The sequence below is a fragment of the Emericellopsis atlantica genome (genome assembly GCF_019669845.1).
Source record: "Emericellopsis atlantica unplaced genomic scaffold F5Z01scaffold_52, whole genome shotgun sequence".
NCBI classification, from domain to species: Eukaryota; Fungi; Ascomycota; class Sordariomycetes; order Hypocreales; family Bionectriaceae; genus Emericellopsis; species Emericellopsis atlantica.
Window position 1 is genome coordinate 44,978 of NW_025764754.1, and position 25,389 is coordinate 70,366.

At 52.5% G+C, this 25,389-nt stretch overlaps 10 protein-coding genes across 10 annotated transcripts; 5 read left to right on the forward strand and 5 right to left on the reverse strand.

Annotated features, from left to right (window-relative positions):
* Window positions 1–157: 157 nt before the first annotated feature.
* F5Z01DRAFT_467526 (uncharacterized protein) lies at window positions 158–1,118 on the reverse strand. The gene has a single exon (XM_046259974.1). The coding sequence runs from the start codon at window positions 922–924 to the stop codon at window positions 187–189; it is 738 nt and encodes a 245-aa protein (XP_046113647.1). The 5' UTR covers window positions 925–1,118; the 3' UTR covers window positions 158–186.
* A 2,695-nt stretch (window positions 1,119–3,813) lies between these two features.
* On the forward strand, window positions 3,814–4,329 carry F5Z01DRAFT_640945 (uncharacterized protein; the record flags this gene model as incomplete). Its single annotated transcript, XM_046262552.1, has 1 exon — window positions 3,814–4,329. The coding sequence occupies one exon, from the start codon at window positions 3,814–3,816 to the stop codon at window positions 4,327–4,329; it is 516 nt and encodes a 171-aa protein (XP_046113648.1).
* Window positions 4,330–4,677: 348 nt separating this feature from the next.
* Window positions 4,678–7,704, forward strand: F5Z01DRAFT_467669 (uncharacterized protein). The gene is made up of 3 exons (XM_046259978.1): window positions 4,678–5,580; window positions 5,629–7,056; window positions 7,375–7,704. The coding sequence occupies exons 1-3, from the start codon at window positions 5,026–5,028 to the stop codon at window positions 7,441–7,443; spliced, it is 2,052 nt and encodes a 683-aa protein (XP_046113649.1). The 5' UTR covers window positions 4,678–5,025; the 3' UTR covers window positions 7,444–7,704.
* Window positions 7,587–9,858, reverse strand: F5Z01DRAFT_467574 (uncharacterized protein). Its single transcript, XM_046259977.1, has 2 exons — window positions 9,486–9,858; window positions 7,587–9,437 (listed from the first exon to the last, which is right to left on the reverse strand). The coding sequence occupies exons 1-2, from the start codon at window positions 9,630–9,632 to the stop codon at window positions 7,965–7,967; spliced, it is 1,620 nt and encodes a 539-aa protein (XP_046113650.1). The 5' UTR covers window positions 9,633–9,858; the 3' UTR covers window positions 7,587–7,964.
* A 1,517-nt stretch (window positions 9,859–11,375) lies between these two features.
* Window positions 11,376–11,742, forward strand: F5Z01DRAFT_678458 (uncharacterized protein; the record flags this gene model as incomplete). The annotated part of the gene is made up of 2 exons (XM_046265446.1): window positions 11,376–11,609; window positions 11,659–11,742. The coding sequence occupies 2 exons, from the start codon at window positions 11,376–11,378 to the stop codon at window positions 11,740–11,742; spliced, it is 318 nt and encodes a 105-aa protein (XP_046113651.1).
* A 132-nt stretch (window positions 11,743–11,874) lies between these two features.
* Window positions 11,875–13,000, reverse strand: F5Z01DRAFT_631158 (kinase-like domain-containing protein; the record flags this gene model as incomplete). Its single annotated transcript, XM_046261769.1, has 3 exons — window positions 11,875–12,214; window positions 12,271–12,493; window positions 12,544–13,000. The coding sequence occupies 3 exons, from the start codon at window positions 12,998–13,000 to the stop codon at window positions 11,875–11,877; spliced, it is 1,020 nt and encodes a 339-aa protein (XP_046113652.1).
* A 491-nt stretch (window positions 13,001–13,491) lies between these two features.
* Window positions 13,492–13,773, reverse strand: F5Z01DRAFT_631155 (uncharacterized protein; the record flags this gene model as incomplete). The annotated part of the gene is made up of 1 exon (XM_046261768.1): window positions 13,492–13,773. A coding segment is annotated over one exon (282 nt), but the record flags the coding sequence as incomplete, so codon positions are not given.
* A 1,124-nt stretch (window positions 13,774–14,897) lies between these two features.
* On the forward strand, window positions 14,898–17,724 carry F5Z01DRAFT_467568 (serine/threonine-protein kinase Sgk2). The gene has a single exon (XM_046259976.1). It carries the CDS (start codon window positions 15,164–15,166, stop codon window positions 17,468–17,470), a length of 2,307 nt encoding a protein of 768 aa, XP_046113654.1. The 5' UTR covers window positions 14,898–15,163; the 3' UTR covers window positions 17,471–17,724.
* Window positions 17,725–17,840: 116 nt separating this feature from the next.
* On the forward strand, window positions 17,841–18,409 carry F5Z01DRAFT_640950 (uncharacterized protein; the record flags this gene model as incomplete). Its single annotated transcript, XM_046262553.1, has 3 exons — window positions 17,841–17,924; window positions 17,973–18,216; window positions 18,264–18,409. 3 exons carry the CDS (start codon window positions 17,841–17,843, stop codon window positions 18,407–18,409), a joined length of 474 nt encoding a protein of 157 aa, XP_046113655.1.
* Window positions 18,410–19,621: 1,212 nt separating this feature from the next.
* Window positions 19,622–22,918, reverse strand: F5Z01DRAFT_631160 (AMP-binding enzyme; the record flags this gene model as incomplete). The annotated part of the gene is made up of 7 exons (XM_046261770.1): window positions 19,622–21,364; window positions 21,417–21,510; window positions 21,561–21,845; window positions 21,901–22,007; window positions 22,055–22,137; window positions 22,189–22,323; window positions 22,390–22,918. 7 exons carry the CDS (start codon window positions 22,916–22,918, stop codon window positions 19,622–19,624), a joined length of 2,976 nt encoding a protein of 991 aa, XP_046113656.1.
* Between the last annotated feature and the right edge of the window lie 2,471 nt (window positions 22,919–25,389).

A 25,389-nucleotide genomic window follows, 5' to 3' on the forward strand; every position in this document is an offset into this window, starting at 1 on the left:
TGGCGAGGCAACTGACCTGCTCAACTGCAGCAATGTTGCTACGCAATTCTTCCTTATTTACCCTGGGAAAGACTACATTCGAACATGCTCGCCTCAGAACTTCCTCAGCTGGACGTTTGAGGATCTAGGGGATGTGCTGCCGTCGGACTGGTGGCAAGCAATGAAAGCCTCACCGTCTACACACTTTCAGATTCGGGTTGCATCAAAAATAGAAAGGGGGCTTGTCACAGAACTGCCACTGAATCCCAATCTGAAGGATCTCCGCGCTATCTCAGACTCCTTTAGGCATTTCACAGTGATATTGCTGATGATATAACTTAGGTTCTCACGACTTGATCGGAGGAAAACCAGCTGGGCAGCATTCACCAATTTCTCGGGGTGCCCTTTGTGCAGTGCTACATCGCACGTTGCGATGAACATTTGGGAGTAAAATTGGCATACGTTCCTGATAAATCTTCCGATAAACTTCTCTGCCACCATAGCAGCGCATGCAGCGCCTGCGCACTGTGCAAAAGAGCATAGCGTATCCTGTAAATGCAACTCTCCCCACCTTGTGCCTTGATATACATGTCGATCGGCGTTGTTGTAGGTTCGGACATAGGCGTGGGTTAGGGGCCGGCTAGTGCTCGGCATGTTCAACGTCAAAGCATCAACTGCCTTTAGAATATCGTCTGCCTCGGACATGTCAATCCTTTCTCTTCTTGATCCATCCGTTCTCTGATGTAGGAAGGCTTTGAAAGAAGATGGCCGTCCGTTCTTCCCATTGTGCTGGCTTGCATCGCGCTGTGGTAACTCCATACTCAGCGGCGGCTTTGTACTTAGCAGGGCGCCATAATTCGAAGATGACTTCGCCACCACTTGGAGGTAGCTTTGGATCTTCGGTAGCACCCAGACTGTTCCCGGAGGAAGGCAATACTTGGTCATCGTTGCGACATCGTGCTCCCACGTTAAACTGATTGCTGAGCCTGCACGAGGCTGGGGTTTCGAGTTGTGGCGCTAACTTCACTTGGTCTTCCAGTTGCTGGATGCACTCTTGCTGTGAACAACCAGATGTGATTTCGTACAGGTAGCCGATGTACGAGCGGTCGTCGCCGGCATAATTATCGATTCAGGCCATGGTCGGGATAAGGAGGAGAGAGACTACGCGCTTTTGGACTGCAGACCAAAAGGCTCTAGGAGTACGCTAATCCCGATCGGGCGCGCGTTGCCAGAAATCGTAATTAGCATTCAAAGGACACTAACTCAGAATAAATCGCAAAAAACACCTGGTTTAGTGATGGTATTACGCTTGATGCAATTAAATGGAAACTGAGATATGTAGCGAATCCACCACCCGACGCCCGCATCAAATCCACCCATCAGTGAGAACTCGAAACACCTTCAGTAGCGGCAACGGGCTCATTCCATTAGCTCAACGTCCACTCTCTCCTCTCTCTGGCACTTCCACATCGAGGGGGTCCAAGTCGGAATCTGGTGAAGCCGAAGGATGCCACCTTGCTCTCAATCTTCGTGAGATCCGACACTCAAGGCTGGTTTATCTAACAAATCAACCATCAAACCCACTAGACCATCATAAGGCATTAACTACAAATGTGAGGTCGCCACCTCTTATCATTTCTTACTCTTATGCCGGGAGAAAGCCGTATCAGGGAGTATTCCAGCTTGCCATTGCCTATTTACCTCATACACGAGCTCATCACAAAGCTGAGAGGCCTCTTTCAGAGTGTCCGCCCCGGAGGGCTTTCTCCCTTGGCCGCGCCCGAATTTGGAAGAAGAGGACGTATCGAAAGAAAATTCCTGAGTAGAGAGATTTTCTATAGATCGATCTCATGACCAGCCTCTAGGTATTGCTGAAGCGCTTGCGGACGCGATTCTACTGCCAATTTCTCGGCTTCTTGGCGTCGGTGCTATTCCTCGTTGCGTTGGCGTCGATTCTGTTTTGCGCGATTCTCAGCTTCTTCGCGTCGGCGTTGCTCCTCTTCGAGCTGACGTCTAAATCTGCAATCGCCTCCATTGCATTTGATTTGAAAATGTGATTGCTGTTGCTGATTGCCAAAATCACCAGCTTGTTTTGAACACGTAGATGCCCGTGGAAGTTCGTGGCAAGCTCCCGGGTCAGAATGCCATTGGAGTATATCTCGCAACGCGCTATGGAAGTGGGATCAGCGGGACCCGGGGTTTCTCCGCGCAAGAAGGCTTACAGCCAAGCATTTCAAGAGCACAAACGCAATGGACAGGATGGAAGCACACCGGTCAAATATGTGGCCAATCCTTGAGGTTTGGTTAGCAGGCAATTACTTCACGAAGAGCTTTAGAGTTCAATTAACCTTGTTGTATCGCCATACCAACCTTCATGAGGATGTTATACACATAGGTCGGGAGCTATATCAGGTGGCCGTCTCATGGTGTTTGACAGCAGACGCGAGATGCCCATCCGGCGTAAAACCTACCGAAGTAACGCAGTCGCAGTCATTCAGCCTCCGTGGCAGTGATCCCACTTGTAATTGCTAGTCAATGACAGGAAATTTGTGATTATCAGATCTTGAATGAAGGATCATCGAAACACGCTGAAAGTTCCTCAATAGGTGTTCGCAGTCTCTCAAGCGCTCAAGATGCTCCCATGTATTTTCGCTGTCCGCATAATTCTTCCATTTGACAAGATATCCAACTTTTCCGTTGATAGTTTGTTCAGCGACGATTCGTTCCGGCTCGCAGAGTTCCTGTATCCTCGCTCTCTGGAATATTCGCGTGCGTACTGATTCAATTTTCTCACTTATAAATAAGCGGAGTATGCGTGGTTCAAGCATCTCTTTTTCTTCTCGAGTTGCTTATCCAGCGGTTTTGTTTCGTGACTGCAACTTGCGTAGAAACCGAGTTGTCGCTGGCCTCGCTGCTTTTTTATAGGCTAGTTGAGCCACTGATAATCTCGCGACCTAACCGTCTGGTTTGTGATCAATCTAGCATAGGAGGTGCCGTTTTAAAGCCAAAGGGATCCAAGCTAATATCCACTACATCAGCTTTAAGGAATTCCGCGGCACCTTGTTGCCGAACGGCTTCTTCCTCATACAGACAAGAAGATGTGTAGGCAATGGCTTAACTCTGCGAGTCAAATTTAGTAGCTGCTGCGAGTTATATTTCTCGAACTACGACGATATTGAGGAACTCAACCCAGGGATCGACGTCGATAGAATGACCCACCGCGGCGACAATAGCACCGACCTACCCTAGTGTCGCAAGTTTGGCCAAAGGAGGATATGTGATTAAAGACTTGTGATGATGAGGCCACCTTACAGCGACGCTACGCTCAATTGAGATTCTGCCATTAGCGGTGGAAAGGTGACACCGGAAGGGCGAGAACCCGAAATAGTAAGACCGGAAGGTAAAGGACCCGGAACACAGCAACGAATGAAGGAATGCTCTAAAAGAATAGCTTCATGCTATCTAGAGCGCATAAATAGAGCCTCAACGGCTATCTCTTTTGTAATAATACAAGGCACTTGAACAACCTTCTCCACAGCGCATCACAAGACTTGGTTCGGTGCTGTCGAACTCTCAGTGCGGCTTATCCTTAATGTAATCCTCAAACAAACGAATGATATTCGAGAGATCGACATACATAAAGGCCTGTGTATACCGGCACCAAGAAATAAAACTGCGTCGAACAGCGCAAAATAGAGCACGACACAGAGCGCTTCGACCAGTATGTATAATGCTTATAGTTAAGTACAACTGAACATTGTCGACCTTCAACCTTCAACCTTCAACAACTATTAAGGCTTACCACACGGCGCGATTGACACCAAAGCTAGCAAGATGTCCGCCATTGACATGCAGCTGATGATCAGCTTCCTCCAGGCGACTGTTTCATTTATTGTCATCTATCAACGCAATGCGTATCGCTTGGCGTACGTCGACAATCGTCTGACAGCCCTTCTCCGCCTCAGCCAGTCCACCATGCGTGACCTGGAGCAGGAAGTACGTGCAAGTGGCGCGGGCCTGTCTCCACCAGACTACTACTCTTGTGTCGCTGACACGGCTAATGACCAACGACAGTTGTCTGCTCCTGGCATGCCACTTATGCCTAGGACTTCTGAACATACTGCAGGTGGGCTATGTGTAGCCAAAGTCGCCTCTTCGTTCAAGCTCCACGACGTTTTGCACGCTCGTTCGACTGGGCACAATGACGACGGCACTTACACCGACCACCATCCCCAGTGTGGTTCTCCCATCACGCCATCAATGGACCACGTATCTTATGCAGTAACAAGGGTTGAGTCCAATAGACTATGGCCTGGGAGGCGTGGGGTCGGTCACGTTTGGCAGATCTGACTTGAGGCGAAAGACGGCGTGATGTGGTCGGGTGGCCGGTGTTGGACGCCAAGAAGGGGTGGTTGGATGATGTTGATCACCCCACTGGCCTACCCACTGCATCTTGCAACCTGTTGTCTTTCCTCTTCAAAGCCAATTTCTGCCAAGCCTGACCAAAACCCCTGGTGTATGCCTCCAAGGCGTAGGTCATTACCCACACGCCCACAACCTTTGTTCAACACCTCTTAATGTGAGCAAAGGTGTGCTTGCGCCCTCCACTTGCACGTTATCACATGATATCAGCAGGGGTTCAGCACCCTTTCCCACCCCTCACAAGAGGATATTTCAGGTGTCCCAAAAAAAAGTAAGTCGACACGTTGTGCGCAGGTCCCATGGAAAACAGGAAAACAAGCTAGGCTTCTGACTGGTCATTCGTACGGGGACTCCAGTCGGACTAGTGGACCTCCTGGGTAGGGCGGAGACCAGCTGCCCACCCGCAGTAGGAACGGTAGGGGCTACCTTACGCTAGTATTGAGCCAAGGCGCCGGCGGGCGAAGTGGGGCAGCAGCTGGGAAGGAAATTAACGCCGCTACGGAGTATTTATAAACACGCGCTAGTTCCCTGGTTTTCGCTTCCTTTCTAATATCTTTTGCGTGCCTCACGTGTGAATTGCTCGGCGACGAGTCTGTTCTACTACATTGATCCGTACATGCTATCATGGCGACGGCAAACCGTCTGGATCGGTTGCTCGAAACCGTGCGCTCGCATGAGGAAGTGGACCGCACGCGCAGAGCACAGGTTGAGCAAGAGCTTGCGAGACTCGACGAGCGCCTCGCCAAGCACAGTGTCATCAAGCCGAAGCTTGAGAACCATTTGGCAACCAAGTCGCAACTCAACTCTGATATTCAGCAGCTAAAAGAGGACATACAGAAGCAGCGGGAACCGTACGGAGATCTTTCTGATTACGCTCGGTTGGACGACTTCATCAAGAATGTGTGGCCTCTCACCCAGGCTCTACGGTCGCAGCAGGAGGAGAAGTTCAAGTGCCTGCGCGACCTGGAAAGCGGAGAACCAGCACTTCTGGATGAGATTGGCGCGAAGGACATTTATCTCCATGACTCCACGCCATCCGACGATGGGAATTTCCCAGCAGATCGTCACGAAAATGGAGCTACTTCGCATGATGATAGTGACCGTCCGGACCCCGTTTCCGAGCCCAGCCCAGACGCCTCTTCTCGCTCACTCGAAACTTTATCCGGACGCCAGACAAAGGTGATGGTTCTGTTGCGAGTGCCGATTACGACTAACGCGTATCTATAGAAACGTCGTATGTCCCAACCGAAGGACATTCCACGGAAAGCTGCCCGGTGCGAGGAAGAACGTACAATCGATATTCACAAATTCTTTCAAAACGGCAAGAGCAAACACAAGATCTTCAGAGTAAATGGTGATGAGAACTGGTGGATTGTGTGGTGCAAGGAACACAACATGACCTTCAATACCAAGCAACCGCTCAAAGGTGCTGGCAAGCATATATTTACCGACCAGCATGGGTTCGCGAAGAAGTCGAACGAGATGGCCCTCGCGCTTCTAGGTTACAAGGTGCTCAATTGCACTCCTCAGCTGATGGAGGAGAACAACCGCGCTGTGGACGCCGATTTAGAAGCCCGCGAGCCTCACTTGCCATGCAGAAGCGGGCGTCGGAGCACGATGTCTGGCGGTGACGGTGACGATGCCGAAGCCGACTTTGTTCCAAAGAGACACATGAAGAGGTCTATTCAGCGCAGGACTGAAGCTGTGTCGCAGCCTGTGTTCGATCCCAAACCAGGCCAGATTTACCTTGCTTGGGTATACCAGAACATGATGGCGGCAGTATGTCTGCCACTCCCGCCTAGTGTCGAAGGTCCTGGCATTACTGGGCTACAGGCACAGACAGAGGATCTCGAGAAGGAGATGGCAACCGACCCTCCGAGGTGCTATGAGAATGAAAATGGCGCATTTGTGTGGGCCAAGGACTACAGAGGCGATGGACCCAAGATTCGAGAGCGGCAACATCCTGTTGTCCTGATCAATAATCTCAACATGAAGAAATGGACGCGGGCATGGATTCCAGCAGTGGATCTCCAGGAAGTCGAGGAGACTGATCCGACTTTGCAATCCGTCGCCAACCGCAGTGCTGTTCTCAGGGAGCTGCAAAGACGAGAGAACCTGGAACGAGACAAGAGTGGGCCCGCCGCAGGGATGAACAGGTCTGGTAGTGTTGCTCCTGGTAGCGATTTCTCGGCATGTTACTCTCCAGAAACAAACCATGGGATACCAGCGAACGATCAACCAAGAGGTTCCGTGGTTGCGGAAGGCGTGAAAGGGGCGGAAGGTGCTCAAGGCCAGGACCAAGTCAGCCCAAACGCCACGGACGATGCGGAGAAGACTTCGCATGCCCAAGAGGCAAACCAAAGCATCCTGGAAACAGCTGACAATTCTCATTATGGAGTAGCCACAGAAGCTACCGCAGAGCCGAGCAGAGCCAGAGAACAGCCTACACCAGAGCAATGCCGCGGCTCACGAGAAATTTTACCTTCAGTGACGTTGGGTGTCAAGCCAGAAACGGATATCCTTCTTCATGAGGCGCAAGGGGCGGAAATGCAGCACGAAAATGGCATGGTTACTGGCAAGTGTGGTTCTACCAGTTCCGAAGCCTTGGGTGGTAAGAACGAAAAGATCACCCCGACAAGCAAAGCTTCGATGGACGTGAGAGACTTATTGAACAACCCGGCGGTCCCAATGTCTCCTACGAACGTCGCCCAAGACTTCCTTCGGAACGTAGCTCGAGACGCTCTACCTTCATCCGAGACGGAGCTGGGTCACCTCACCCCTGGGCGGGTCGGACCCGTCAGCGATAGCGGTGCCGCGTTCACAAACGTCAGACATAGAAATGGGTTCTATGCGAGTAACTGGCCAGATCGCAGAGCAGAAGAAAAGCACATGCACCATCAGATAAGGAGTTCAGCCGCAGCCGCAACGCCACATCATCCAAGAACTGGCTTCCAAGCTGTTAATGGCCGCCAGGAAGAGTCATGCACGTACGGGGGAGTCGATTTTCATGGGCTCGAGCTTTTCGGAAGGGGGTCACGATAAAGTGTTAAGAAGTGCAGAAGTCAGATGCTTTCATTGGTCCTTCTCCGGCGCAGAGAGCTCAGTTGTCGTAGAGCGGTTCCCAATCTCAGGGAAGTAGAGGGACCAAGGATCTGAATACGGACGAAGAACTTGGGAGGAAGGCAATAGCAAAGAACTTGCGCTCCGGGATCCAAGGGTCTGACTGTCGATGATCGGACTGCAGAAGCAATGGCGTCAGGGTAGACATGCGTTAGTTCAGACCTAGCACAGAGAGCACTCTGACAATCAGACTCTTTATGTCATGGCATGTGTTACGAACCGCGACATCGCGGTGTTGTTGGTTGTCGCTAGGCTTGGTCAGGATCAGACGCGGCACATTCACGTGAGTTAAACTTCGGGGCACACACAAGCCTTTACCTTCCCTCCGGAATTATGTCACAGATGCGAATCAACCGTGTATCAAGTCGTGTATAGTTTATCCATAGGCTCGAGTCTACGATTCATCCGACACTGTCTCGACGGAATCATATATTGGCGTATTACTACGTCAAGGAACAATTCGACATGATAGGAAAGTCGCACTGCCTCGCCCACGAGCCTCCTCCGCCTATGTCTCCTGCAGACTGTCCCTGCCGTCGCGGCGTCGCCTCTATCCGGATAGACGGGTCAAAAGACACGATCAGCACCGATGTACAGGAGGTGTCACCCGCCGAACACTTCACGGCGAAGACTTTGCCATTCCAAGCATGTTTGGTGGTGTGTGTCGCGTACAGTAAGTTGGTGTGACGGGCCGGGCGACTCTCTTTCCAGATTTTTAGCCATGGACAACAAATGCTCAGCATATCCGCTTTGTCCAGAGTGACTTCGTTGGCTGGGTCGTGCTTAGTTCGTGGCCGCTCGACTATGCGTTGGGCTCGAAGAATGAGCCCTCCTTGCGAGACATCTACCGGCCGACGAATCAAGTCGATGGACACACTACTAGCGGTATCGTACTGCGAGGCGATAAGATTTCCGGAGGCTGCGTCGTAGCCTTGGCTGTAGGGGCCCTTTACTATCGGCGGAGGTGGGCTCCACGACAACAGGTCGAAGTCGTCTGATGCCGAGGCGCTGCCTGGGCAGATAACTTGCTTGTAGCTCCAATCCAGGGAAAACTCGCTCGACATGCTCATGCGGCACATCTGGAAGAAGACAGCGCCTGTCTTTTCGTCCCGGTTGAGCATAATACGGTCGAATTCGCAAAGTACGGGTAGCCCTCCGCCCTTGAAATTCCCTCCTATCTCCTTCACGTGCAAGGAGTCGCGCGCGATCACCTGGACACACCGGTACTGTCCTTGGGTCAAGTTATATGTATACGGCCCGAAATATACCGACCGAGGGGTCGCCCCGTACAGGTGCCCGTCGAATATCTCGAAGCACACGGTCTTGTCCGGGTCGCACCCGGCGAAATGCGGTCCTAGCTGCATCGTGTTCAGCCAGCGGCGTTCCCCCAGAATATAGCACTGGACCTTCCATCGTGGGCCAGAGTCATCCTCGCTCCTGAAATGTCCGCAGTAGAGATACTTGCTATCATTTCGGACAAACAAACACAGAACGTCGAAAAAGCTTTGGTATCCCAGGATAATGCCCTTTGTGGGGTCGCAAAACAGGACCAGTAGTTGGCTGTCTCCGAGCTGGTAGAGAAGCGTGACGATACCATACGCCTGATGCAGGACATTGACCTTGTCGACGTCGCAGCAGGGGATAGAAGGGAGGGCCTTTTTGAGCAGGGCGAAGGCGTCCAAGCGTATGTTCCGGCTTCCTGAGTTATTCAACAACAGCACGTGCACCCATCTCTCCCGACATGAGATGAGGGCGTCGTTGCATAGGGTGAACCCTCCCGGGACATTGACCAGTGCAACCTGGTATGGCTTGGCGTCTCTCACGGCGCGACGCCGTTTGGCTAGACAGCGCCACGTGTGAGCATAAGCCCCAGATGCCGCGGCTCTTCGGAAGTCTACCGAATATCGAAGCGTGTTCTATTCGAGATGAGTTTGACTTGCATGACGTGGACGCGAGATACATACGCCTAGTAATTGGCGACAACATTGGTCGGAGTAAGCAATTCGGGCAAATAGCTGCTTGCAAGTCAACCCCAAGCTCCATTGATCTTCGATGTCCAGACTCTCCAACGCTGTAAGGAGCAACTCTTGTGGCAATAGAACCAGCGACATGTTTGTGAGACTTTCTTCTCGCCAGGAGCGGGATGCCTATCCCGAAAATGAATTTTTAAGCCCATCAGGTGCTATTGTACCATCTAAGCGGGCGAGCGGAGATCGCTGCTTGCGGATGGGCCGAAACAGGTTGTATGGCCACGCATATGCCCCGATATCCATTAAGAGGCTAGGATCAGTATTGGATACCTGCGGAAGCCGGTTGTCGCATGGGCATCCCTACCTCATTGTCTAAATTGACCATACGAGCACTGCCAATGACCAACACTACCAAAACACGCCAAGACTCCTTAGAAATGCACGGCGACGTAATCTAGTCAACAAGACGGCTCTCAGCCTCTCAGCGTCGTGACGGGGGTCGCCAAGTCGTGAAATGATCTGCACGCGTGCCGGATAGGAAGGAGATCCTGTGTAGCTCGGCCGGGCAGTTCGGGATGACATAGTTATACCACTTAGTCGGGAGCAGCTCCTTTATCCAGCAACTTCGTGCGGGCCAGCTTGACTTCATCTTCACCTTCGTCGTCCCAGACCGCGTTGAAGTGATGCCTACGACCTTGCTTCCAGAAAGTGTTCAAGAACTCCTCATTAAGCTTCGTTATCTTTGTAATGGGTTTCAGAAAAGGCTCTGACTTGAAACTGCTGCCAGGTGGCAGGAAATGCCGGAATAGACAACAGTGTCGATGTACGTGCATTGGGTACCAGAACCAAACTGACTTCCCCACAAATTGTTGTTGTTGCCGTAGCTGAACTCTAGGTGGTAAGAAAACTATGGTACAACAGAGCTCATGAGTGGCCTATACAATCTTCGCAAGTCTAATCTGCGGCTGTGGGACATTGTCAATAGAGATCACAACCCAGGAGCGGTCAACGAAGAGGGACTCCCGAACGCAGCGACCTTGTTCAGAGAGACAAACAATGTGATTCAGTTGCTTTTAGCCAAGTTGGTGTTGGAAAGGCAGACTGAGTACGGAACAATTGGGGATTCCCGCTGATATCAGCACCACCCGAGGTGGCTGACTTCGATTGAAACTACGACTGTGGAATCTATGATGAGGTCTGAAGCAATGCCATGAGGTCGAACGGAAAGCTAATACGGATGAGATGAGGGGGGAGCTCAAAGAGCATCCCACAAGATGGGCCAAGCAGGCGCATTCTCGTGGCCCCGCGGTTGGGAAGCTCTCCCTGGCGCAGGGTAGTCTCATCGACAGGGACAGAATGCAGCCACTCCAGCTTCTGATGTTAAGCAGCTCGGGTGACTTGTGGCTGCCACACGGCAAGTCGTCGGAACGAGGGGTGCCGCGAAAGAGTGCGGCCGGCTGCACCGCGAGGCCTCGTGCAAGACAGACAGATAAGGGGACTTGGACGGGTTGTGCTGCAAGGACATGTGTGGGCACCACGAGGTAGATGAATGTATGATGCTCTACAGCGTGGCTAGCATTCCTTGGACGGCCAAATCGTGGTAACGCTACCGGATCAACACTCGACGCCCCCAATGTCCACCGGCTCCTCGTTGTATCTCTCTGGTAAAAGAGTATCGAGCTTTGCATTGCATCGCTGGACGGCGTCGTGCAGGTCGCGCGCATGGAATTGAACAACGGGCAGGATACGCGACAGCGCCTCGTCCGTGAGAGCCTTGTAGTAGGCCACTTCGATATGGAACACCACGAGAAGCTGGTCGAGTATAAGGGGACTTCGACCCCCTAGTCCGGCGGATTTTCTGAAATGAAGGAACCACAGCCAGCCATGTGGTCCTTTGACGACGGAGGGCTCTTGAGACCTACTGAGTTCTACTACTCCGAGACCCAGGACGGCAGTTTCACAGACAAGGACTTGGAGTTCATCGAGAAGTTCAAGGCTGAACTCGCCTTACGCGGCTTGGATGATCTATTCGGCTTGGCCCGGTATCCCGGAGACCATTTTGATGGTTCCTGCGAATTCACCCAGGGCAGGGCCAATATCAATCTCCAGCCTAAAGACGTAAATTACATCCCTCGTCTCATATAGCTAGCTTGCTCACGCTTTGTAGTATCCTGCCATTCTGAAAGCCTTTTCGGTTGGCAAGTTCCAGATGGTCGAAGGTCTTTCAACAGACCGCTTGTTTTGGTTATAAGACGCCCGCAGTTGGTCTTTCAACAGGCCATAGTTATTTGAATGACATAGCTATTTCTTTCGCTCAGAAACAATTCCACGTTGTTCCCTCTTCCTCGAACGCCAGAGTCCTACAACGCACAGCGGTGATGATTCAAGTTTCTTGAGCATCCGCGAGACCTTGTTCTTCATCATGCCCGAGAAATACACAATCAACCTTCCAATCGATGCGCGCCATAGAAATGTGCATTCCTTTGCTGGAGATAGACTCTAAATAGAGGGTTCGAAAGTCCACGTCTTCAGCGGTTTGCCAACGCAGCATGAACAAGGCCGCCGGTGAAGTATAGGAAGAAAGAGAGCGAGTGTAAGCCTGTCTGTCTTTCAGGATCGTTCGGCTCGGAGCAAATCTAGCCGAATGGGCGGGCCATAGAAAGCGAGGAAGTCCAGCAGCTCTGGCAATTGGAACTAACGCCGCAAAGCCCCAGTCGATGACACTGTCGCAGTTAGTTAGTCGTGTAATGAACATGTAATGGCGATAATCCATATGTACCATCTGATGTTGTAATTCCCGTCGACGATAATGTTTCCCGGCTTGATATCGCCGTGATCTATGGCGAAGACGGTGCTATTCCGATCTCCATCGAGTACCTGATCAAGCAGAGCTTGCTGGTCGAGACAGTCCTTCTCGGTAAGTCTAGGAATGCTTCCCTCTCGAACATGCCTTAGCCTGTTGCCTATACGTCGTCCGAAGAAAGCCATTGCAGTAGTAGAACCTGGTATACATGGTGAGAACCGTGATTCGTCATTTGAGTAGGCCTCGTACCATTTTGGAGTGTGCACTGTATTAAGGATAGCTGTATTGAGGCTAATTGGCCAAGTAAAGAATCTCGAAGTGGCCGGGGCGGGTAATTTTCGTCCCAACTTAAGGGAAGTCCCTCGGCCCAAGTCAACACGACGAAGGGGTGGTTGACGGGGTTGTCGAAAGTCAAGCTAGCCCCGAGGCATCTCGGAGCCCAGGGGAAGCCCTTTGCCTTGAGTTCTTCGAGGATACGGACCTCGATTTGAACTGTGGCTATCGTGTTGTCGTGGCTGCTGTCATCATTTGGGTGCGGCACACGGACGGCCACGCTTGCCTCGTCTTTGAAGCTGAGTTTGAAGACGCGACACTCACCTCCGTGGTATTCTCCGTCCAAGAATGGGCAATTTCCGACGATTCCGAGCTCGGATACAGCAGCAAAGATATGTTTTGGGTCAATGTTTGGGATTGCCTGTGAGGCCATCCTAGCCAGGCGGTAAACCCTTGACGAGAAGTGGGAGAGCGAGACGGAGAGATGGGGGAGATATTCACGTAGCTTATATCTCGTCAGAATAGCCTAATGGCGTAAGAGAAACGTTGGCGGGGCAAGTTGGAGCTGCGCCGCTCGACCGGAACGGGAATCAATTCCTGCCAGGTGGTGCTGCGGCTGTGACCTGTGGTGCCCTGTCAAACGCCCCTCCCTGCTAACACGTCATTTCCTTGAGACTCTCTATTTTGGCCACTTTCTTGCATTCTCTGCATGGAGAAATTATGCATCGTTGAATTCAACGCCTATATGTATGGCTAGCGCCGAAATGTCTCGCGATATGTATCCTTCATATCTCCACACTCGCTGCATCGTCTGGGAAACCCTGACATGGCTCGGTATTGGATTCCCAAGCCTTCAGGCTCCCTGCCTCCAGCAGTCCCGACGCCACCGGGGCTCGCCCTCTAGTATTGGTACATGTCTCGTGCCTAAAAGCTTTCAGTCGCTTTCGGGTACTTCTCTATCCATTGCTTCCTCGTGAAAACTCTCGCATTAGCTGTAAGGAAACGAGTTATCTTTTCGTTGAGCTCTGACGCTGGTATGTTAGTCCAATCGTGCGGAAATTGAAAGCATGTGCACTCGCCTGTAACATTCATTGACACCGCTGGCTGGAGGGAGTAATGATCTAATCGTTCATGTACTAGGAGAAGATCGTCCGGAAGCGCAGTTCCTTCAGGCACTTCATACACAACAAACATCGTCGCCCCAAAACCGCCACGAGACCAGCGATTGCTCCATCGCGGTGAAGGCGTGAGATGATTGGCTCATCCTACTGACGCTGGCTTCTTACGGCCCCCCTGCTTCGGTATCGCGTCAACAGATGCGTTTATTTTCAGATCTGAACGAGCAGTCCTATTTTCGGATTCAGGAACCTCTGGAATCCGGGTCATTGGCTCGTACAGGAATCCACAAACAATGCATGGTGGCTCGGACAAAGGCCTCCCAAAGCTTGAGGCCGCTGAGCATCGTGTCACCTTCCAGTTGTTGTATAATTTGGTTTGCCGACGCTTACCATCCATGGGGCCTGGAAGTGTGCCCGACGTGACGGCTGCGCTACTAGTGAAGCCGATGATACGTCGAAGCGCGAGGCTTTATGCGTGCTTTTTGGCGTCCATTTGCTGATGCCGCGAGCCGGGTAGGACAGCACATCATTATACGAGATGCATCGTCCGTTTTCGTATCGGGGTCTGGCGAACAGTCGAAGCGACCGAAGATAACCCGCGGCACACGGTCCGGAAGAGTGCCGGACCTGAGCTGCAAATGCCCCTAAGACTGAACCCGACAGTCTCCAAAAGTCAGCCTCTGCACCTGAAGCTGAACCACCAACGCTCCAAACTGATCTCGGGTCGGTTGGGCACCCCGCAGGCAGCAGACTGCACAAGAACACGTCAAGAAGGGATCGATCACGAAGGCCATCGGTATCTGTTCCTTCCAACTCAATTGACGACTCCACATGTCCTTGAGTGGGCACCCAGCATACGACACAACTCCCCGAAATCCCAGCGCGTACATTCGAATGTCACAACATTAACCGAGCATGGTTGCGCGAAATATCGCGGTATTAAGTAGGAATAAGTCCACTTCTGTACAGTTTCAGATAAAACATCATCAGCGAGAAGAAATTTTTAAAAAGAACAGCCATTTGCAGAGCGGTTATCAGCTTCTGTTGGCGAACGGCCTTGTGGTCAGAGGGCATATCCCACCTATTGCAACACATATTGCGAGAGGAACTGTCCCAAGCAGCAACCCACGAACTGTCCAAGACCAGGGAGAATAGACAGCCGGCCAACTCAGCTCTCAAAAGCCTTTTCCGACTCTGCGCCCTCCTCAACCTCACACCATTTGTCTCAGCAGCGTCTGTGCCGCCGCCCCGGCAGTTGATCGATCCTCTTCTTCCAACAACGGCCAAGTCGCTTCTCACGGTGCCCCCACTTTCCACAAATGGGTTAGCGGCCGTCCTTGCCGTTTGCGACCTGGTGGCCCGCTGTCACGCATCCCTACAAACACGTGAGCCGTCGCGTCTGCTTTGTTTTCGGTTTACCTCTCCCTTGCTCTCTTAATGGACCTGTACATCAGCCGTGCTCTCTACACGACATCAAAATGCCCCTTACAGAGAAGCACGTCAAGATCATTTCAGAACGCCCACTCAATGATACTCTTGATCCTTTCCGAGACAAATTGCGCGACTTCAACGAGACCAGCGACCCGCGACAAGAAGATATTGCGAGTCTTCTCTCGGCTTTAGTTGCCTCGCCAGCTGCGTTTAGCCTTCCTTCGCCGGACGAAAGCGGTAGCGTTGCAGTCAAGCTTCTATCTATTCTACAATATGTCCGAGGGGGCGAAATAAAGACCCAGCAATTCCATCCTCTCGTCCGCCATGTAATTGCCGATTCCCCCGATATCGACGTCTGGGAAGCTGTCTTCACCGTCATCGATTCTCTTAGCACCCTCACTCCTCCCCCATCCAGCATTGCCCCGACCTTCAAAGGAACACCAATCAAAACCAGCTCGAGCCGACTTGCCGATAGCGAAACGCGCGACGTCGTTGAAGGAGAACTCTTCTTCGAGATAAAGGACTGCACCTTTCGCAATGTGAAGGGATTTTGCGACAAGTTCTTTGACTCCAGGCGCTGGCGCAAAGAGCAGAAAGCAATGCTGAAGGGGATGATGACAGCACACGACGGAAAGAGATGGACAGACTTCCCGACCCCTTCGGACGAAAAGCCGGTCTGGGACTGGTTCCGTGCACTAGAGGAGCGCTTCCTAGCCGATGCATCGTACAAGCTTCATACCACTAAAACCGCCCACCAGTTCCAGGAACGGAGAGGCCAGATGGATATCTTCTTCCAGACGCCAGCCAAGAAAACGGACGGCACCTTTTGGTACAAGCATGTCCTTGTCGTTGGAGAGCAAAAGAAGTCATACGACACGGGCAGATTTAAGGCGGACCTTCTTCAGATTACGCGCTATGTGCGAGGCGTCTTCGCCGACCAGCCGACGCGCCGATTTGTCCACGCGTTCTCTCTCTGCGCGTCCACGATGGAGCTCTGGGTCTTCGATCGATCTGGACCGTACAGCTCTGGACCATTTGACATTCATGACGAGCCGGATAAATTTGCGCGCGCTTTTGTTGGGTATGCCACAATGGACGACGATGCGATGGGCCTGGACACATTCATCGAACGAAAGGACGGGCATCGCTGTGTTATATTGGACGACCTAAATGGCAACGAATCGAAGATTAGGCTGAGGAGCCCGATAGTCAGGCAGAAGGCAGTTGTTTGTCGAGGGACCACATGCTTTGAGACTCGAAATAGCCATGTTGCGAAGTTCTCGTGGGCGTCGGATAAGCGGAAGCTGGAGGTGGAACAGCTAAAGCTAGCAGAAGAACGGGGCGTCAAGGGAGTGGCCAAAGTGGTGGCGCATCGTCGAATCACTACCATTGCAGAGATACGTGACGGCTTGGAGTTTCTGGAACGTCATCGGTTCCGGGATGAAGACGTCCACGCTGACGATCCGCCATCAACCACTGCAAGCACGAACTCTTCAGGTCAAAAGCGCAAGTCATCGTCCGACCACACATCCGACGACGCGTCCGGATCCAAGAAGCGGCGGTCCAACAGTCAGAAGTCGAGGCTGGTCCGAGAGTTAAACGACCAGCTATCAATTGGCAGGGCCAAGCCGAGCTTGTATACGCCTGGTGAGGACCTGTGGGAAAATAGGATATATTCCTGCCTCGTCGTATCGCCAGCCGGCCGTGTTATTAGCGACTTCAGAACCATCAAGGAACTGCTGGAGTCGATGCAAGATGCGATCAAGGCTCATCAGTCTCTCTACGTCAATGGCAACATTCTCCACCGCGACATCTCAGCAAATAACATCATTATTACGAAGCCCGAGACGGCCGATGGCTTCAAGGGTATGCTCATCGACCTTGATCTGGCCAAGGTGAGACACAGCGGCCCGAGCGGAGCGCGGCATCAGACGGGCACGATGCAATTCATGGCGGTCGAGGTGCTACGTAAAGCTGACCACACTTACCGTCACGATTTGGAGTCGTTCTTTTACGTCTTGCTTTGGATGTGTGTGCGGCAATCATGGAATAACGGATTCGCCGGCGAAGAGAAGCCACGTAAGGTAAGCCTTCTCCGAAAATGGGAGATTGGGGGATTTCAAGATATCGCAGATGCCAAGGAGGGTCACATGACCGTGAACAGTCTCGAAAGGATAATGAGCGAGTTTCCAGAGGCGTTAGATGTTGTTAAGCCGCTCTGTCTGAGGATTAGGAAGATTCTCTTTCCGTTGGATCAAGATGAAAGGATGAGCTTTGGAACCCCTGCAGGAGACCCAGACCAACTTTATGCACCCATCTTAGCAGCATATGATGCTGCTATCAGCGATCGATAGTACGGGAGCCGGTGTGGCTGTACCCTCAGCAAATGGAAAATTAAAAATCCCGTGTGGCCCACCATCGTCACGTCCTGTCGTATTCTACGCCCAACGAATGGAACTTGCCCTTCAAAGGCGCGCATCCCAGTGCTACAGAGTCCCTTAAAGTACTTGTCAAACGGGGCCTGGCCATCCAGAGGTGGGCCTCATTCGTATCCACGCTGGGTTATTCGACAAAGCAAGTTCTGGCGGACTTTGTCTTTGGTGCGTTGTCCACTATTGCGTAATGGGCGTCACCGTCTAGGTTCAAAGATAACACTGTACTAGCGGGGTAGAAGCAAGCGTGTTGATCAAAGCTTCCGAACTTCCCTTCTTCAACCCCTTCAACATGACTCTTGAAGCTTTCCAATGTGATGTCTGCTTTGAATCCATTACGCGAAAGGACGTGAAAGTACATCTGCGGAAGCATCAGGTAAGCACATGATGTTCCTATCTCTACTGTCTCTAATTGCTATCTTAGGCCCAAATGCTCGACCTACTGAGCCGATTGCCTGACATTACGCCATCCGATAGCGCTCAATCCGATGAAGAGCTTTTCAATGCATCTCGATCACCATATCGCAATCAAAACAGACGTTCGCACCCAGAGAAACAGCCTTCCAAGACCCGGCGCAGTCAAACTACGAGATCTACGTTGTTCCAATGCTCGAAATGCCCACATCAATCTAAGCGACCGCACGACTATACGCGGCACTACACTAGGCGTCCGGTTTCCTGTTTTTGACAAGGCTTGTGCATGGACGCAGTACAGATCACGACTGTAATGTCACATGTCCGCAATGCGACCGATTTTACGCGAAGACAAATGAGTTTTTGAACAAGAAACATTCATGTGTCCAAAACCCAACGTCCTCAAGAAAGTTCTTCGAGAAAGGTCTGCGGGTTGCTATCGAGTAGCAGCTGGTACGCAGAGTTGTTCCTATGTGGAGTTTTCACGGGGGGCGGTCCCGGGGCCGCCTCGGGGACTGCCGGCGCAGCCATGGCGACGCCGGTGGGCGTGCTGGGGGTTCTTTGTGGCTTGTTAAGTTATTTGCGGTAGATTGGGTGCAGGCACTAACACTAGGTGCCACGAAAAAAATAAATCAAAGGGAAGGTGCTCGAAAGACAAGCAAGACGAAACTTAGGGCAGACCATCCATCCCTCCACGCTAACGAGTATAAACAACCTCACCCACACTTAGTGTTACGACCTGGTCCCTCGTAACCCCCTATAAGCAGCTATTACGCCTGTATTGATCGCTCGTTATTCGATCAATGCCTGATCTTTTGCCGGTGGCGCAACGGCTAGGCGTAGCCGTTACAATTTGATCGAATGACGAGTATACCTCCAGAGTACAGGAAGTACAGCAGGTTGTTCAAGGAAACCCTCGAAATGGGTATCCCTTAACATAGTCAGTGGGATCACGAAATCTGTCTTAAAACCGGAACCTCGACCAAGATCCACAAACTCTACAACCTCAACGAGAAGCAACTTAAGACACTACGAGAATATATCGACGAAATGCTCGAAAAAGGCTACATTCGAACTCCCACCTCGGAAGAAGCGACTAGCTCGAGGTTGACAGCGCAAGCTCTCCTGCAACAAAGACAAGAAGCCTGATGGTTATATACAGTCCAAGATAAGAATCCGTAACTATCCTTGTTATATGTGTGCGGTTCCCCGTAACGCCCTATGTGGAGCTATTACGCCTTTATTGATCGCTTGTCATTCAATCAATGCCTGATCTTTGCCCATGGCGCAACGACTCAGGCGTAGTCATTACACCGGTCGTGTAAGTAGTCTACCGTGGCCTGTTCAGTGCGATTTATAGGCTTCATGTAATTAGATGCACATCATGAGTCACTCGACCTCGTCGTCATCACACTGTATCATTTGCAGTTGAAGTCTGTCTCTTAACAGCATGCATCCAATCCCAGTCCATTAGATATGTGTCGCTCAACTGTGAGAGAGTGGTGGGATCTCGTATCTCCTACTAGGGGTGGTCACATGGAGAAGAAGAAGCACCGAGAGATGAAAGACTTATAGTAAAAGAAGTGCCAAGGTACAAAAGAAAATAACTCGCTTCCTCGTCAAAGAATTTGACTACTAAAATGCACCCTTTGTCTGCGCCTAACTATCCCAAATCGCCCCATAGGCAGGCACGCCACGCGTCTCAAGGCCGTAGACAACCTTTCTGGTAGTCTTCTCATTGGCGATGATGATGATGGCTTCCGCGCCGAAGCTCTTGGCGAGGTTGTATGACATCTTGACGAGGTCAGGGCGGCCTTGGGTGCGGGTGTCCCAGATGACAGCGTCAGGGCACTTGGACTTGAGTAGCTGGCACATGGGCTTGCCGAATGTGTTTTCGGGATCCTTGGTCGACCAGATGAGCTTGGTCGGGCATGATGGGCTGAGGATGTGTCCGAGCTGGGGGCCGATGCCAGAACCGGTGGCGACGATGACGAGACGATTGAACAAGGTCGCAATGCGCATGACACCACAAGTAGGCACGCCACGCACCCAGATATTAGGGCGGGGTTGTTCGATCATAGCGCGAGTCCAGTCGCCGGCATTGGAGACGACCAGTGAGTAGCCTTTGGGCTTGCCATCAACAGCCTCGGGAGCAGGGATGGTGGCAAAAGAGTGCCATTCGAGAAGCGGTGTATGAGACAGTCGTGTGAATGAGCCGTTTACCGGAACCGTGTAATCAAAGTGCAGGCGGACCGCGTGTTTGGACAGAGCCTCGGCCCTGACGGAGACCTTCCTGAGCCAGAACCAAGACGAGGCGACGCTGAGCGTAGCAACAACCAGGAGCCACAGCGCGGGCGTCCTCACTGCGGCAGTTCCAAGGGAAACATCTGTGGCTTTTGTGTCATTGGCGGTGAGCAGCACTTGAGCCCAGAAGAGGCCAAGCACAGTCCAGCCCACAAATCGGTGAACAACCTCAAACCTGTTGTGATGCGCCTTGCGCACCGTCGGGTAGGCCATAGCCATCATGGCAACGAAAAGAGCGGCGATGATCCATGTGATGACCTTTACAGCAACGGAAGGTTTCCCCCAGTGTCCACCGCAAGTACCCAGCGTCATGCACGCTGTGTCGCCGGCCGTGTTCGCAAACATCCAAAGCGCTGCACTGACGCCAGCCCCAGAATGAACGCCACCAAGATGGAAGACCCGAGCGGCACGTCTGCGAATCCAAAGAGGCCACGACTTGGGAACGCTGCATGTTACCGTGTAAATGGCATTGATGACAAGTTCCTGTCTTATGAGAACTGCGATTGTGAGGTTGACAGCGGTGGCGTGGCCAACGGCTTCGCGCTTGAAGCCGGTGAGGGCCACGATGACGACGGTGGCCATGTTGAGAAGAGCCATTACAGTGAAAAGTCGTCGGTAGACAATCAGCACGCGATGGCGGATACCGCGAACTGTTTTGCTCTCCACCTTATCGGGTACGGCAGCCTCCCAGTCGAGCTCGGGCTTCTCGTCTACGAAGCTCGAATTTGACCGATTGCACAAAGTAGTGTCGGCTGTATCGGATATTGCCTTTTGGAGGCTTGGCGGTAAGGGCAGGTCCGCAGTAGAGCTGGCCTTCTCAACGACCAGTGTCCTGGTGTCAGAGATTGACTCCTTAAGCAACTGCTTGTTGATCTTGCCGTTGGAGGTCACCGGGAGCTCATCAAGTAAATGGAACTGTGAAGGCACGGCGTAATATGGCTGGCACTTCTGCAGGTGTGTTTTGACAATGTTCATGTCGGCGTTGGCTGGTGTGATGAACGCGTGGATCTCTCCGTGCCAGAAAAGCACAACGCCTCTGTCAACGGCACTGCAAGAGTTCACCGAAGCAGAGACTCCGTCAAGTTCAACTCGGAAGCCCTAATTTGTACGTCAGATGGAGGCCCATAGAGAAGGGGACGAGGCTTCCCACCTTAACCTTTACCTGGTCATCGACTCGGCCAAGAATCTCAATAGAACCGTCGGGGAGCCACCTGCCGAGGTCGCCTGTGTTGTATATCTTGTATCTGTATATCATTGGTCAGCTTTGGGGTACTTCTCTTTCTTTCACACTCACGTCATGTCCAGGAATGGGTCTGGGAGGTATTGTGCAGCAGTCTTCTCGGGAAGTCCGACATAGCCCTTAGACACGCCGACACCACCGGCCCACATGACTCCAGGCTCGCCATTGAGAAGAAGTTCGTGATCCTTGTTGAAGATGTAAATATTGTTCCCAGGGGTTGGCTTTCCAATAGTCACAGCCCCACCACTGACGTGCTTGTGCATAGTGTTGACAATCGTGGCCTCAGTGGGACCGCAGCAGTTGTAGTACGTCTGGTGCGCAGCCCACTTGTCGGCTAGTCTAGAAGTTCAAGTTAGCCCAGCATACGGGAAGGTGCGTGTCGACTACAATATACCGCTGGGAGGTTGGTTCTCCGGCTGTGGCGACGGTCTTGATCTTCGGATAGTCATGTGGCTCGTATTTGGCGAGAATGGTCGGAGTGCATATGAGGACCTCGATCTGCTTTGTTTGAGCCTTGCTTGATCAAAGTTCACTCACTTCCTCCTCACCTCTCTGATGCACGCAGCCCAATCCGAGCCTCTGAGAATTAGTGTTCCGCCGTTACATAGTGCTCCTAGGATTTCCCACGCAGCTGCGCCACGTCAAATCAGTTCCGAATGTCGCACCCGCAAAATGAACTCACCCATATCAAAACCAATATTAAGGGTCTGACCAATCTTCGTTCCAGTCTTGATTCCTAAATCGCCTGGCGATTGACAAATCAAGTTGGTGACACTCCTGTGCGTAACATCAACCCCCTTTGGTGTGCCCGTAGTGCCTAGGGTGTTCATCAGCCTTCCATTCTTTGCTCAATATATCTCGTATTCCTTCGCATTTCACGAACCTGAAGTGTAAATGATGTAGCACCCGCTGTCAGGCTTTGCAAGGTCCTCCAGCACAAGACCATCTTCGCGATCGTCGTCGCCTTCTACTCGGCGGAGCTCGTCGACGCAAATGACGGTGAGGTCGGGGAACTCGCTGAGGCGGTGTTTCGTTACGCCCATGGCCAGCACAACGCTACCACGTTCACTGCTGTTCTGCTCCACTACAGAGCGCAGCGTAGACTCTGGCACGACGCCGCCGTCGAGGGGCGCGTATTGGGCGCCGCATGAGAGCACCGCTAGAATCCCCACCAGCATGCCTATTCCACGCTTGACCACCAGAGGCACGCGGTCGCCAGGGCGCACACCCAGGCGTCGCATCTCAACGGCCAGGCGCGCCGCGCGGCTCGAGAGGGCCTGGTACGTGATCACTTCGGTCTTATGTGCCGAGGTGAGGCTTACTGCGGCGAGGGAATTCGGGCTGGCGAGTACGTGGTGCTTGAATGCATCTGTGACAGTACAGAAGCGAGGGTGGCTCTCGGGGCCAAACATTTGCGGGAACATGCTAGGCGAGGCAGGCTGTGGCGTCTGATGAAGGGATTTCATTGTGTCTGATGAAGCTGATGGTAGCCGAGGAAGCTGGGAAAGTGAGTTCTCGAGTTGGATCAACGCGGAGGGCAACTAGAGATGAGCACAGCCCTGGGTTTGTCTGGACAGGCGCCGGCAAGAACACAGCAAAGCGAAGTAGATGTTGCAGTGGGCCGTGATACAGTACAGTTGTGAGCGAATGCAGCTTCCTATTCATGCACTCTGTCTGTTTGTGAAGCCTGGATGCGGATCTGTAGGTACATAGTTGATGATCCATAAGAAGCTGCGCTGGCGCTGCCACAGTAGCCGGTTTTGGACGAGCGCTATAGGTACTGTCAGGTCTTTATGAGTGGGTCATAGCCCGTCAATACGGGTGCCATTTAGCACAGTGACTTTCACACAGTCGAACACTTTCAGCTGCCGGCGAAGCACAGCTTTGTGTTCGGCAACTCGCCGTCCAAATAGAGAATTTTGCAAAACACACACTGTATGGAGTCCTTCTGAACCTTCGCGTTATTCTATTCGCTAGGAAGCTATGAATGCTCAAGACAGTAAGATACAGGACCGCTTTGTGGCGAGTTTGTCGTTTCCTTGACACTAGCCAACAGTTCAGTAGACTAGGTCCCGCCTGCTGCACCCGTGTCTTATCGTAACCATGTCTTCCCTGATAGATGTCATCCCTTGGAAACGCTGCTATCCTGTTCAAGCCTCACCTTGGGACTCACGGCGGCCTTGACAACCGTCGTCGTGCGCCATCGCTATCTGTCTGCCATGGGTGCATCTGCATATGATGGGCCAAGCGGGCGCATTCTACGCGACCCCTGCGGTCGGGAAGCTCTCACCAGGCTTAGAGTAGTCTGATCGACAGGGGCAGAATGCAGCCTCTCCAGCGTCTGATGTTAAGCAGCTCGGGTGACGTGTGGCTGCCACACGGCAAGTCGTCGATCAATTGTGGCCTGGCCCGAAGTGGGAGGCAGGTGTCCATAGCGTTGCCAGGGCCATCACACCCTCTCAGCTCTCATCCCCAGTGTGGCTGCCACATGACAAGGAATACCCAGGCAGAGGCCCATAGCGATGGCGGGGCGATCACACCCTCCCGGCTCTAGACTCTTATTATGGCTGCCACACTCCAAGGACCCCCAGGCAGGTGCACACAGAAATGGCGGGGCCATCACACCATCTTGATTCCAGTCTTTTATTGTGGTTGCCACACAGCAGTCACATCCAGGCAAAGTGCCCACCGCGATGGCAGGGTCATCACACCCTCTCATCTCTAGTCCTCCACTGTGGCTGCCACACGACAAGGACACCCAGCCTGGTGTCCACAATATTAGCAGGGCCACTACACCCTCTTGTCTCTAGCCTTCCATTGTGGCTGCCACACAGCAGTCACATCCAGGCAAGGTGCCCACCGCGATGGCAGGGTCATCACACCCTCTCATCTCTCATTGTCTCTCAGATTCCACGGTGGCTGCAGCTGCCCTGGGACAGTGCCAGGGCTGTCCTAGCCGAGGGTCGCAGTGAGCTTGGTGAAGACGGACACCTCTCAGGCATTAACTGCAAATGTGACGTCGCCACCTCTTGTCATTCCTCCACAATGGCATCTCTTAATCCTGGACACCAAGCGTAGTACCCCAAGAAGCGACTGTAAACACGACTTGGAGATATCATGATAAACTGTGGCAATTCCCATCGTCAGAGAACAAGGAGCATGAGTCTCATATTAGTCTATTTGGCGCTCGGCCAGACACTCCTTGCAAGGGCACACGCCAGGACCCTTGACGAAGTTGACCGGATGGTTTGCGCTGGAATCTTGAGCTTGGGAAGTTGTTTCCGCAGAAGAAGTTTCTGGGCGCGTATTGATGGCCGGAAATAAAGGAGAGCCCAGGCATAAGTCGGTTGGTGAGCGATTGGCTGTATCTGGACCGACCTCATCACTGGATAACCAGTCGGACCTTTGCTGCAAAGTTTCGATAAACTTCCTCTGCATCTCCATCAGACAGGCCTGCGCGTTGCAGAACGCCTTGCTCTCTTGGAGGCTGCGTGCCTTCTCTTCGAGGTGACTCTCTCTCTCCTGCAACTGCCGTCGAAGGGTAGCAATCTCCGCATGACTCGCTTCCAGCCGACTGCGAAGCCGGACCTGGGACTCACAGCATGCTTCATGGGCCGCGACGGCCCACTCACAATTCACATGCCACAGGACACCGGCAGCCGCTGGTGGAGCAATCATCTCCGGAGGATCCATAGACGAAGGGTGCGTGATACTCTTGTGCAAGCAATGGTGGCTCATACGGACCAGGAGGCTCGTCCCGAGATGGATGGAGACCTCAGATGCTTTATAATACTGTATTGTGCTATGTATCGTAGATGGAAATAGGTCAGAGCTCGTCTGGTAGATGATTTTCGGCCGAACCCTAGAGTCGACCACAAGTCGT

Coding starts and splice junctions, on each gene's coding strand:
- F5Z01DRAFT_467526 (XM_046259974.1), bottom strand. CDS start 924: ATGACCAAGTATTGCCTTCCTCCGGGAACAGTCTGGGTGCTACCGAAG.
- F5Z01DRAFT_467568 (XM_046259976.1), top strand. CDS start 15,164: ATGCCCCTTACAGAGAAGCACGTCAAGATCATTTCAGAACGCCCACTC.
- F5Z01DRAFT_467669 (XM_046259978.1), top strand. CDS start 5,026: ATGGCGACGGCAAACCGTCTGGATCGGTTGCTCGAAACCGTGCGCTCG. Junction 5,581..5,628: donor TATCCGGACGCCAGACAAAG/GTGATGGTTCTG, acceptor GCGTATCTATAG/AAACGTCGTATGTCCCAACC. Junction 7,057..7,374: donor CAAGCAAAGCTTCGATGGAC/GTGAGAGACTTA, acceptor AATGGCCGCCAG/GAAGAGTCATGCACGTACGG.
- F5Z01DRAFT_467574 (XM_046259977.1), bottom strand. CDS start 9,632: ATGTCGCTGGTTCTATTGCCACAAGAGTTGCTCCTTACAGCGTTGGAG. Junction 9,438..9,485: donor GTTGTCGCCAATTACTAGGC/GTATGTATCTCG, acceptor CATCTCGAATAG/AACACGCTTCGATATTCGGT.